Source organism: Betta splendens, chromosome 2 (genome assembly GCF_900634795.4).
Source record: "Betta splendens chromosome 2, fBetSpl5.4, whole genome shotgun sequence".
NCBI classification, from domain to species: Eukaryota; Metazoa; Chordata; class Actinopteri; order Anabantiformes; family Osphronemidae; genus Betta; species Betta splendens.
Genome location: NC_040882.2, coordinates 8,176,232 through 8,188,818, shown reverse-complemented (window position 1 = coordinate 8,188,818; position 12,587 = coordinate 8,176,232). Strand labels below are relative to the sequence as shown.

The 12,587-nt window shown below is 40.8% G+C and overlaps 1 protein-coding gene across 4 annotated transcripts; it reads left to right on the top strand.

Annotated features, from left to right (window-relative positions):
* Positions 1-2,777: 2,777 nt before the first annotated feature.
* LOC114844265 (interferon-induced protein 44-like) lies at positions 2,778-6,841 on the top strand. Of its 4 annotated transcripts, none has more exons than XM_029131504.3 (9): positions 2,778-3,474; positions 3,714-3,767; positions 3,855-3,888; positions 4,015-4,210; positions 4,337-4,483; positions 4,571-4,742; positions 5,169-5,237; positions 6,060-6,160; positions 6,238-6,841. In XM_029131504.3, the coding sequence occupies exons 2-9, from the start codon at positions 3,716-3,718 to the stop codon at positions 6,400-6,402; spliced, it is 936 nt and encodes a 311-aa protein (XP_028987337.1). In that variant the 5' UTR covers positions 2,778-3,474; positions 3,714-3,715; the 3' UTR covers positions 6,403-6,841. The 4 variants fall into 4 exon arrangements, with proteins under 4 accessions (XP_028987337.1, XP_028987319.1, XP_028987345.1 ...); XM_029131486.3 differs by having other exon boundaries at positions 3,613-3,767; XM_029131512.3 differs by lacking the exon at positions 5,169-5,237 and having other exon boundaries at positions 3,393-3,474; positions 3,613-3,767.
* The last annotated feature ends 5,746 nt before the right edge of the window (positions 6,842-12,587 follow it).

Genomic DNA, 12,587 nt, shown 5'->3' with positions numbered 1-12,587 from the left:
ACCTTTATAGAAATCAATGATACACCGGGAACCTCACCCTGTGTTCTTTGGGAGACTGGAAAGGCGTGATAGAATAATTTCATATTCATTGCACAAGAAAAAAAAGACATGCTACTTGAATTGGAATCTAGAAGGAATTTACCTGAATAACCTGAAATTAAATAATATAACTGATTGCAAAACTCAGTTTCAGATAGATCAGTTACGTTGGGAGAACTTTGATCATGCTAACAAATGTGGTAAATTTTTAGTTAACCAATTAAAAAATAATAAAGAGAAACAAATCATCCATTCAATAACTAATAAGAAAGGGAATATTACTCATGATCCCCATGAAATAAATGATACCTTAAAAAACTTTTACCAAGAGTTATATACGTCCCAAATAGATCCATCCACCCAAGCCATAGAGTTTCTGAATAAACTAGAACAGTCAAAGCTAGTGGAAGAACAAACCACAACTCTAGACTCATCGTTATCCTTGGCAGAACTACATGAAGCTCTGCAGGAGATAACCAATAAAAAAATCACAATTAAGCAACAAAAGCAGCAATGGCACCGAATTGAAGGTGTTGTTAACTGAAATTATTCTGATCACTTATTTGGGTGACTGGAGTTTGTGGGTCACGGTTCTTTTGGTTGTTGAAAATCACATAGTTAGGATTAAAGATAGTCTGTAATCTGATTTTTGCTGTATGAATAAATAATTTTTTCGGTTAATTACCGAATTACTGGAGTAACATGAGATGAGAACATGGTGAAACAGAACCCGGAAATGGCTCCAAAATAAAACAGGAAATAACATGCAGCTGTTTGGACCCAGTAAATTAATATACTATTAATTAATTAATTAATACTACTACTAAGCTGCTACACCTGGGTGTTCATGTGAAGTCTGGAAAAAAACTATACTGTAGCCCAGAGAAAATATTTTCAAGAAAGTTTTAGGTAAAGGCAAAATCTGCTCTTTGGACTAAATGTGAAGTCACTAAAAAAAGTAAAACCTAATACTAACTATACGTATAACTTCATAACATAAACAGACTGCCACATAAATGTCTTTCTATTCTGATGAATACAATCCAGCAAGGAGGCATCAACACTTGATGAGCCTTCAGTAAGACAAGAAACAAGAAAAAAAAAACAGGATGTCAAGTGATAGGAAACATCAGGGACGGTCCATGATAGAGTGACTGCACTTTTATGAAATAAATAAATAAAACTAATTTTGACAGTTTTCTTAGCTTTATTTGATGTTATGTTTCAAAATGTGAGAATTCCTCTGAGCTGCATCTTCACTCTAAAGAGCCTCACCAACTTCGACGACCTGACTCATGCATTGTTTGCTTGCAGGTTTATACACTGATTCTCTCTGGTTTCTACAGGTTAATTCTACAGCAGCTTAACAAGTCGGTGCTTGTCCATTCAGTGTTCTGAGCGGAGAAAAATTACAGTCAGTCATGGACTGTGGTACTTAGTTGTGCTCTAATCTAGTTCCTGTTTTATTCTGTAACTTTCTGCTCACATCCTGATACATACGAATAAGAAAACCTTTAATAGTCCCACAATGGGGAAATTTCATCTTACAACAGCACAGTATGATACAGAAGAAGAAAAAAATTCAGCAGCAAGTAAAAATACTGAAACAGATCAGTGAGACTGGGTTTAGTTGGCACAGTATAACACTAAACAGTGATCGGAGTGTACATATATCTACATATTGCACAGTTTTGCACAAATATTTTGCAAATATTGCACCAAACGAGTGTCTGTATTACAGTACCACTGATGCAGTGGGTGATTTGTCAGTTTTGGTGTGGAGGGTAGTTAACATTTTTGATTGTACAGTCTGATCGCAGCAGGTAGGAAGAATCTGCGATATCTCTCCTTCACACAGTGAGGGTGGATCAGTCTGTTACTGAAGCTGCTCTCCAGAGCAGAGAGTAAGTCCTTCAGTGGATGAGAGTCCTGGTCCAGGATGGATGTGGCTTCTTGAAGACCCTGTCCAGTCTCTTCCTGTCCCTCACTGTGATGCTGCTGATCCAGCAGACCACTCCGTACAGGACTCAGTCTCCTCAGCAGGTAGAGTCTGCTCTGACCCTTCCTGTACAGTGCATCCGTGTTATGAGTCCAGTCCAGTTTATTGTTCAGAGCACACCCAGGTATTTATAAGAGTCCACTCTCTCAATGTCCATTCCCTGGATGTGCATCGGTGGGATGACAGCAGACTGCCGTCTGAATATGCATTCAGTTTTGCTTTGGTTTCGGTCATATTCATCACCAGCCAGGAGCTAGCCAGACACACCACTCGCCAGGAGACGCTGATGATCGCATACAGATCAGTAAAAGGCCCGGCTCGCCACTAGCCCGGAGGATAGTAGTGAGCCAGTCGTCCATGCTCAATGCCTCCGCACGCCCCATGCCTACAGGTACCTTGACCATTAGGGATAAATCCATCCAACAGCCCATTCTAGGGGCCGACGCTAGCCTGATGGACTCCCGGCTTGTCGAGAGCTTTGGCGACTGCACCGTTCCCTTTCCCACAACCTACTCACAGCACTGGACCCATAACCATGTTTTTTTCTGATACTCATTCTGAGCAGACCAATTTTTATACCACCCAATGGTTCTGGGCTACACCTGGCTACATCGACATGATCTACGCCTAGATTGGAGAACAGTTGAGGAGGTTGAGTGGGAAACCGGTGGCCTGAAGTCCTACTTCTGAGCTTGGTGCAGCTGCCCCTGTGGAACAATCGCCAGAACAGCCTGAGAACCCAGATCTGGTGTCCCCTCTGACGGCTGACTTTTGCATGTGACCACGTCCACAGCATTGTGTCCCGGCTGCAGACAGAGCACCCAAACGCCCTGATTCTCATCTCTGGGGACCTTAACCATGCCTGCACCCCTCTCTCCACCACTCTGTCCAACTTCAGTCCTACCTCAGTCCCCCTCCCACCTTTAGGACACTCTGATCACAACCTGGTTCATCTCTCCCCTACACTCCAGTGGTGAAACAGCAGACGCCACAGGTTAAAACACTGAAGATCTGGACTGAGGAGGCAACAGAGCAACTGAAGGACTGTTTTAACACCACTGACTGGGACGTTCTCTGCAGTCCACAATGGGAGGACATTGACAGCATCACACACTGCATAACAGGCTAAATACATTTCTGTGTGGAAAACACTGTGACAACAAAAAATTGTTGTTTCTCCAACAACAAGCTTTGGGTGAGCTGAAAGTTAAATACAGACACAATGTTTTTGTTATGTTAATTTTGAACAGTGTTTATGTGAAGTGAAATGTTTCATGAATTGAAGTGAAAATAAAACTGTTGGCAAAACTGTGGGTAAAAGTGTGGGCAGGAACGCAGTTACTCAATCACTTAAAATTTTGCAACAAGCAGTGTCCTGAACTCAGACAACTGAATCAGACAGCTTGACTTTCAGTCGACGTCTCAGCACAGCAAAGGTAAAGTAATACTTGGTTTATCTGTTATTTTAATTCTGGTTGCTAGAATAGAAAATCACTGTATTGATAAATAATGAACTGTAAAAAATCTTTTCTATAAGTGTAAAGGTATTTACATTTGTTGTTTTACTTTTGCAGAAATATTGTACATTGTAACTAATTTCAAAGTTCCACCTTATTGTAACAGTGGATGTAATGTGTGTCAGAATTCATGTGGAACACAATTCTGTACTTAACAGCAATGGGAGGACAATCATCTCAACCTATTCCTACTTGTCCTCCTCCTTCTCCACGTAAGATCAATTAAAAGCTAAACTAAAAATAAACTAAAATACATATATTGTACGTTGATATCATTGTTTATTAATCACTTTTGTCAGTTCTTGATGAACCATGGAGGCAAATAGATTGGGGGTGAGTGTTTGCATTAGTTATTTAAATTTCACTAAAATTAATGCTTACCACATCAACTACTCCGCTGTTGTGAGTTATATTAGTTTTTAGGTTTAAACTGAAACCTAATGTTCCTTCTGTGAGCAGAAAAAAACAGGAATCTGTCCAGTACGTGAACGACTACAAACCTTTTGATGAAGACCAACAGCTCAGGATTCTTCTTTGTGGACAATGTGGAGCTGAAAAATCCAGTTTCATCAACTCTGTCCAAAGTGTTTTAAGAGGCAGGATGTGCAGACAGGCTTTGGCAGACAACACCTCTGGTGATAGTTTCACTAAAAAGGTACAATGAACCAAATATATTATATAAAGTTAATTTGCTTTTTCATGCTACCATGAAAAAGGTTTACCGTTCCTGTAGTTTATATGTTTCATTGCGTTGCTGAGTTAATTTACTTTGCACTGACAGAACACGACCTACAAGATCCAAAGAGAACGTCCAGACACATTTTACCCTTTTGTCTTCAATGACATCATGGGCCTCAGTGGAATCAAAGGTGTTCTTGTAGACGACATAAAACAATCATTACAGGGACATGTGAAGGACAATTACAAGGTAACTGCTTTCCCTCTAATCTCTGCTTTTCTTTTTGCTGTTGTTTTGTTGAACTTTGCTATACATACATGTTTATCTCCTTTTCAGTTCAATACAGAATCTAAATTGGAAGAAGGTGATGAGCATTTCAACAAAGCTCCGACTAATAATGATGGGGTTCAAGTTTTGGTGTGCGTCGCTGCTGCTGACACGCTGTCAGTCATGAGTGACGACGTCCTGAGGAACTTTATGGAAATCAGGGATGAAGCAAGTCAACTAGGTAAGAGCACAACAATTACAAAGCAAACTCTACAGAAAACTCATTAAGTACATCATCTTGTGTTGTGTGTATGACCTGTGCACTAATGTATTGCAGTGAAGTCCACAAGTTTAAAATACATCAACTGCAACGCTAAGGACAAGACATGAAGTAGTTGAACAGTTTCAATTAGCAGGACTCTTATGTCTCTATGTCTTTCATTGGTAAATCAAGGATACCTTGTAAATGAGAATAAACATTAAATGATCAATGGCTGAAGCTCACCTCAGGACAGCAGGGAGAAAAAAAACACTGATAAAATCTTACAATTTATTACATATTATTTCAAATATTTTGTGTGTTCCCACTTTGAAATTCTTCTAAATCCAAATCAAACATAGTAGAACTCTAGGTTAATGTCCTGCTACATTTCTGTTCTTCAAACAGTTGTTATGGAACATGGACCAAGGATCACACATGCCTCAACAAACTCCTTTGAGTCATGTCTTAGCACAGGTAGATGCATGTCTATGCTTCAATTCTAATCCATGTCAACTTCAGTGCATTTCTACGGATAAAGTAAATACCAAGAAAGACATTATAAAAGATGGGTGGAAGTTGTTAGCTGGCAAGATGTCTTTAAAATGCACATGTTCTGTTTAGCTGAAGTGTAGTTTGGGCATCCATTCATGTATATTTTTTATTGAAAAGAAAAAGATTGAACCTTCTGTATGAAGACGTCGTGGACCTACTTTTGGGTTAGACATGAAATTCACTACTACAGTATATGCAATTCTACCCAATATATATTGCGTACTAAGTACGAATACAGTCGTAGCAAAACAAACAAAACATTTGTTGCTTATAAACAAGAACACACTTGAGCAATAAACTGCGATGACGAGATATTTGACTCTAGCTAAACTTGAGCAGGCTCCAAAATGGCTGTGGGCGAAAAACAATCTGGCAAGGATGCAACGTCAACTGAAGAGCTCCATAGTTACACTGATGAAACACAGGTGAAATCAATCATCAAGCCGAGAAACAGCAACAAAACAACCAAACGCAAAAACCCACAAAAATAAAAGCCCCAGACCAGGATATCAAGCTGCCAACATAACACAAAGTCTAAAGCTCCTTAATAAGTTTTGAATCCTTCAGCACGCTGTGTCTGGACAGAACAGATTTCTGTTCCCATGTAGAACCAATGTGTGCAGACACAAGGACACAAAGCACAAGAGTGTCTGTTTTAAAGAACTTCAGACAGTGAGCTAAAATTGAGAACACCTTTTCAATCATCATATTGTTCAAACCTCACTAATATTCTGTTATTCTCAGACATTCCACAAATAGCCATTCTCACCAAAGTTGATGCAGCCTGTCCAGAGGTGAAGAAGGATTTGAAGAACGTCTACAGGAGCAAACGTCTGAAACGGCTGGTATGAATTTATATTTGAATTAGTACTTTTGCCTTGTTTTGTTTGAGCTGTATATAATTGACATGTTTAAATTTCAGGTGGAAACTTTCAGTGCAAATACAGAGATTCCCATGAACTCCATCTTTCTCATCAAGAACTATCATGAGGAAATCAACCTCAACGACGACATTGACTCACTGATCCTTAATGTCCTGACACACATTCTCAACACTGGAGAAGACTTCGTCAACAGGAAGCTGTAGACAATATTCACAAATTTAGTAGATCAGGAAGATTTATCTCTGCAATCAGAAATATTTTAAAATATCAAAGTAATTTGAAATGTACCTGTAATGGGAAAATTGTTTCTTCCTTATTCTATGCAGTTCTCATATGATTTATGATATGAGTTATGAATTATGTACTGCAATTAATATCTTGTGTTTTGTCTTACATCTGTTTTATGCATTTGACATTTCACCTACATTGTTCAATAGTTGCCTCTGCCCGATGGACTCTGGCTCCTATCTAGTGCCCAACCCCAAGGCAGGGGAGTTGTGCCTCACTCTGTCTGTTGGCCTTTAATTGCCTTGCATGGCAGCCCAGTGCTCCCCCATGGGATGGGTTACTACAAGATCAATTTTGTTCTTACATTGTGATGTGATTTTCCTTCATTTTTATAATAAATCACACAAAAGACAACTCTCATCTGCCTCTTTATGTAAAATTTCCACCACATTTTTGGTGTCAAACAGGATATGCTGCAGGTCGTCTGGACAGCGTGACCAGGGACGATAGTCTTGAGGACTAGGGTCGCTCAGCCTCCAAACCTCTACAGACATTCAGAGTTGGGAGGACTGCTCACCCGTCTGGATCGCCTCCGATGAGATCCACAAACTTAAATTCAAACTCAAATCGGAAAATGGCTCGGCCCGGTGTCAGGGTTTCCGAGGCGGCAGACCCACATGCACGGCTCAGACAGTCGTGGATGATAGTGAAAGGAATTTATTAAACAGAGGCAGGATCAATTTCAGGCGAGGTCATACACGGGAAAACACGGCATCAGTATACAGAGGGTCAGGCAGTCTCAGATCCGAGGACAGGCTAGGGTCATTAGCAAGTGAGCTACGCTTGCGGTACCATACAGGATCATGCAATCTTGAGGTCATAACAAACAGGGTAATTACCAGACAGACTTGGTTTACACAGCAGGCAAGGATCAGGCAGGATGCAGTAACAGTGGTCAGAAACAAGGTCAGGATCAGGAACAGAACACGGACAGGAATGCTGGATGATGGTGAATACACACATCTGGCAGTTGGCTGGTGTGAGAGCTGGTGCTTAAATATTGGGTTAATTGCTGATAACTGTCAGGTGTGCATAATGAAACCGGTGAAACAGCTGTGGCTTGGGTGGAAACAGGAAGTCCTTTCAAAGTAAAACCGGAAACAGACCGAAACTGTGACACCCGGTGACAGAGATTTCTTTATGTGGTGATTGACTTGATTTGGGGAAAAAAAAAAGATTGAAACATTTTAATTTAACTTAGCACAATTCAGATTTCCCAACAGGTGAAAACAGGCGACGGGACCATTACACACCATCCAACCAGGGGACTGGGCCATCGTCAAGGAGTTCAGGAGGAAGCACTGGGACTCCAAATGGCAACAAGGCCCCTCCAGGTCCTTCTGACGACCCACACGGCTGTGAAGGTCGCAGAGAAAGCAACTTGATTTCACAATTGCGATGTGAACGAAGATGGTGGACCCAAATGCACAGCTCAGGAGACGTCCAGGTAAGTAAAAGAGGTACACAGGAGGTAGGCAGGTGGATGGTCACAGGCAAACAGGCAATCAGGTCAGACAATCAGACGAGGCTACAGAACCATAAAAGTGGATCCAAAACTCCAAGATGTGGTCAGGTCAACAGTCAAGACCTTAATGGACAGGCTAAACAAGGAACGCTGGAACGGGTTACAAAAACTCACGATCTGGCAGGGAACTAAGGTAAGTGCTGGAGTAAATGACCGGATTGTGAACAGCTGAGTAATCACATGACTGAAACATAAAGCGGCAAAAAGGCATAACTGAACCAAAACTGGAAATAACATCAAAATAAAACAGGAAATGCATCACGACAAACCCAGACTATGACACTTGGATCCACTCCATCCACTGCAGGAGGGTCCTGGATCCGACAGACGAGTCTCCGTCTCCACAGCACGAAAAACCCATCAGAAGTGAGGAGACGTGAGAAGGACAACCCTTGCTGTGCTCACAAATGCACTGAGGTTGCATTGATCGTTCATCTAAAGGTTTGAGACAAGCGCCGCCTGAAGCTGAGCTTTACATCTACATACACCAGTCCCTGGTCCAACCATCCTGCCTGTGTCCAGTCCCTGGTCCAACCATCCTGCCTGTGCTCTGTTGTTGCTGTTGCTCTGCTTTTCTCTCTCTCTATCCACTCACCCCAACCGGTCGAGGCAGATGGCCGCCCACATCTAGCCTGGTTCTGCTGGAGGTTTCTTCCTCGTTAGAGGGAGTTTTTCCTCTCCACTGTTGCTGTCGAATTGTAATTAAAGATGTGCTGTATGTGGGATCTGTTGGGTTTAGTTGTGTAAGGTCTTAAACCTTGAAAAGTGGCTTAACATAATCTTGTTGTGATTTGGTGCTATATGAATAAAATTGAATTGAAAAGATAAAAGGTACAAGTCCCATTCCTAAAATGATGACACACTGGCCAGTACTGGTTTAATTTGAAAATGGCAGTACTGACTCAAAAATAAATGAGTCATCTTCCACCTTCCCCATCCGTGCCATGTAGAACCAATGTGTGCAGACTGTCATGATCTGTGTTTTCGTTTCTAGTTGTTTTCCAGTAGTCACGCCATGTCCTGTTTTATTTTGTTAACTTCCCGTTCCAGTCAGCTGTCCACTTACAGTAACTTACAGTTGTCAGTAATTATGTAATCATTCTGTGTATTTAGCCACCACCGTTTCCCATAGTCCTTTGCCAGATTGTTGTATTCAAGTTTCATTAGTGTTCCGTGTTTCCTGAGCGTTCCGTGTTTCCCGTGTTTTCGTGTTCCGTGTTCCAGTACCTTGTTTCCATCCGGCTGTGCTTCATGAGTGTTCCGAGTTTCGTTCGTGTTTCTTTGTTCCGAGTTTCCTGTGTCTCCGTGTACCCTGCCTGACCCTGGACTGCTACTGACCGTGAGTTTGCCTGATCCCTGCCTGTATTTTTGCCGTGACCATTTTGTGTATGACCTGGACCGTCTGACCGTGCCTTAAGAAATAAACCTTTTTTTGATCGTAATCCTGCCTCCGTGCTGTGCATGTGGGTCCGCCGCCTGCCCGAGTCCTGACACAGACACAAGGTAGTGGAGTGTCTGTTGCAAAGAACCTCAGACAGTGAGCTAAAATTGAGAACACGTTCTCACTCATCATATTGTTCAAATCTCACTATTGTTCTGTCATTCTCAAACATCCCTCAAACAGCCATTCTCACCAAAGTTGATGCAGCCTGTCCAGAGGTGAAGGAGGATTTGAAAAACGTCTACAGAAGCAAATCTGAAACAGCTGGTATTAAATTATTGTTGTTGTTTTTGTTTGAGCTGTAAATATTTGACATATGTTTAAAATTAGATGGAAGGGTTCAGTGTCAATGTGGGGAGTGTGAGGAAATTGTTAAGATAATTGAAATTATAAGAAAAAAAAATATAGGTTTGTGTAGTCTTGTTTAGTCTGTTGGTCTTGACTAAACAAAGATCAATCCAGAGTGACAAATCAACCTAATGCATGTTCTTGGACCGTGGGAGGAAGCTGGAGAACCCGGGAAGAACATGCAAACTCCACACAGAAAGGCTGAAAGGAATCAAACCCGGGCCCTTCTCGCTGTGAGGCGACAGTGCTACCCACTGCACCACCCTCTAATAACATCACGTGTGGAATTGTCCTGATTGCAGGGTTTACTGCGGAAGAGAGGAAGTGGGCGTGGTCAAATCTAATGAAACGTGAGATCAGGTCGTTGACCCACTCTTGAAGGCAGAGATAGTTTTCAGATAGAAGATTTAGATTCACATATCAAAATGTGAATTTGCATTAACTGTTCTATGACATTGCTGTGAGGTCCAGTATGCAATACAGTTAATGCAATTCGGTAGCCCGTAATTAATTGTTAATTTACAGAAATAATAATATATTAATATATGATTTAGTTTAGAATCTAGTAAGCTTTTACAAAACTTAAACAAAAGTAACCACAATAAATTAAATTGTACTTATTTATTTTACCATTATTACACTTCTACCTCAGAAACACTAATGACAACAGTAATATGTAGAACACTCAAAGTCAGCAGCAGTGAAATTCAGCACAGGGATATTCAGTTGTTCGCATCGGCGTGTGGTGCAGACCGCCAGCTGTCTACTGCACACAGCTCCTGTAAGATGCTCCATGGTCGGATCTCCCCGCTGTCGGCTGTTTCGCAGTCAACTCATTGCAGGTGCCTTTCAGCTGTGACAGCTTTGTCCACTCTGAGTACCGGTTTGGGCTCCACTCTGGATCATACAAGAAATCCTGAATATAAGACTGTTCTAACACTATAGAACTCGCTGTCTTCTTAATAATCCAGAGCAGGTCGTCCGGCCATTGAATATTAGTGCTGTAGGTGTATAGATGACAAACAATGGCGGACTGAGTAGTGGAGCTCCAGCACGCTGGCTCCGCCCTCTCGTAGCCTGGCTCCGCCCCCTCTCAGCAGTTCCTGGGGCAGGTACAGAGAAAACCGGCAAGCACTAGTAGTTTTGGAGCCCTGACAAACCATCTGCCGAGTATGGAAGCCCGTTCCCCCCGCTGGAGTAGAGAAAATTAGCGTATTTTCTCGAAATAATAACTTACTAACTTAGCGATTTAAAATAGTGGAGTTACTAAATCTTCGCCAAAGAAATACTGGACAGGGTGAGACAAAGCTTAAAAGAAAGACCTCGGTGCAAATGGATTGCTTAATTGAAATCTACTTTAGATGTGGAAGAAAACATTTTTGGCCGAGACGAAATAAGACAGATGAAACTCAAGTGTCAGCCTTCATTTACCAACAGCTACAAGGCTCAGGCAAACAGCACGGCTACAGATGGATGCATCAAAAAACATTCTAGTGGTCATAGTAATGCCACGTCTTTTAGATTTTGTGTTAACTACAAAAATAATCATTGTAATTCTCTTTACAGCGATCGTTGATTGTTACTGTTTAACTCTATGACATGAACCTGGAACGGTCAATAACTAGACAAGAACAAGACTAACGCTGGAAAGAGGAGGGAACTCAACAATCTGGCAAAGGTGTGAGGTGACTGCTGGAAGCTAAATACAGAGACTAATTACCAATTGCAGCCAGCTGAGGAACATGTGATCGGAATAAACACTAGACCTTAGTATGGAGGAACAGAACCGAAAGTAAGTACAAAATAAAACAGGAAATCGTAGGACATCAGTGCAAAAATGTAGAGACATGACACTGTTAGGCTCACTGTCTTAACTGTCTCATTCTGTGTCCTGTAATTCTTTGGCAAAGATTTAGTAACTCTACTTCATTATTTTAAATTGCTAAGTCATTCTTTCGAAAAAGTATCACATTATTTTGAGAAAGTATCTCAATATTTCGAGTTAGTAATCATTATTTCGAGAAAGTATCTCAATATTTTGAGAAAGTATCTCAATATTTTGAGAAAGTATCTCAATATTTTGACTTAGTAAGTCATTATTGTAAGAAAGTATGTCAAAGTTTTGATTCGGCAAGTCATTATCTCGAGAAAGTATCTCAATATTTTGACTTAGTAAATCATTATTTTGAGAAGGTATCTCAATATTTTGACTTAGTAAGTCATTATTTTGAAAAAGTATCTCAATATTTCGACTTTGTAAGTCATTATTTCGAGTTAGTAAGTCATTATTTTGAGAAAGAATCTCATTATTTTGAGAAAGTACGCCGTTTTATTTTTTACTCCAGTGGCAAAAACAGGCTTCCATAGCTGAGGCGTCAAACCTGAGGAATAAATGATAATTTCTCAGCATAAAAATTATTGAGCCATCTGAGTTTCTCTTTCTTAAATATTAAATAGATATTTGTCCTCAGTGACCTCATGGGCCTCAGCAAACACAAAGGTGCCCTTGTAGACGACATAAAACTGTGTTTGCAGGGACATGTAAAGGACAATTACAGGGCAAAGTTCCTGCTTTTCCTGTAATTTGTTTTTCTTTTTGTTGTTGTGGATTTGTTAAACTTTTGCTATATGTGCATGTTTATCTTTTCAGTTTAATACAGAATCTAGAATATCAGTGTGTGATGTGCTCTACAACATTGCTCCGAATGATAATGATAAGGTTCATGTTCTGGTTTATGTTGTTGATGTTGACACATTGTCAACCATAAGCGACGAAGTTCAGAAGA

Excerpts from the sequence above, each read along its gene's own strand:
- LOC114844265 (XM_029131486.3), top strand. The coding sequence starts at position 3,686 with ATGTGGAACACAATTCTGTACTTAACAGCAATGGGAGGACAATCATCT. Across the intron at positions 4,211-4,336 it reads GTGATAGTTTCACTAAAAAG|AACACGACCTACAAGATCCA; the intron begins GTACAATGAACC and ends TTGCACTGACAG. Across the intron at positions 6,161-6,237 it reads GCAAACGTCTGAAACGGCTG|GTGGAAACTTTCAGTGCAAA; the intron begins GTATGAATTTAT and ends TTTAAATTTCAG.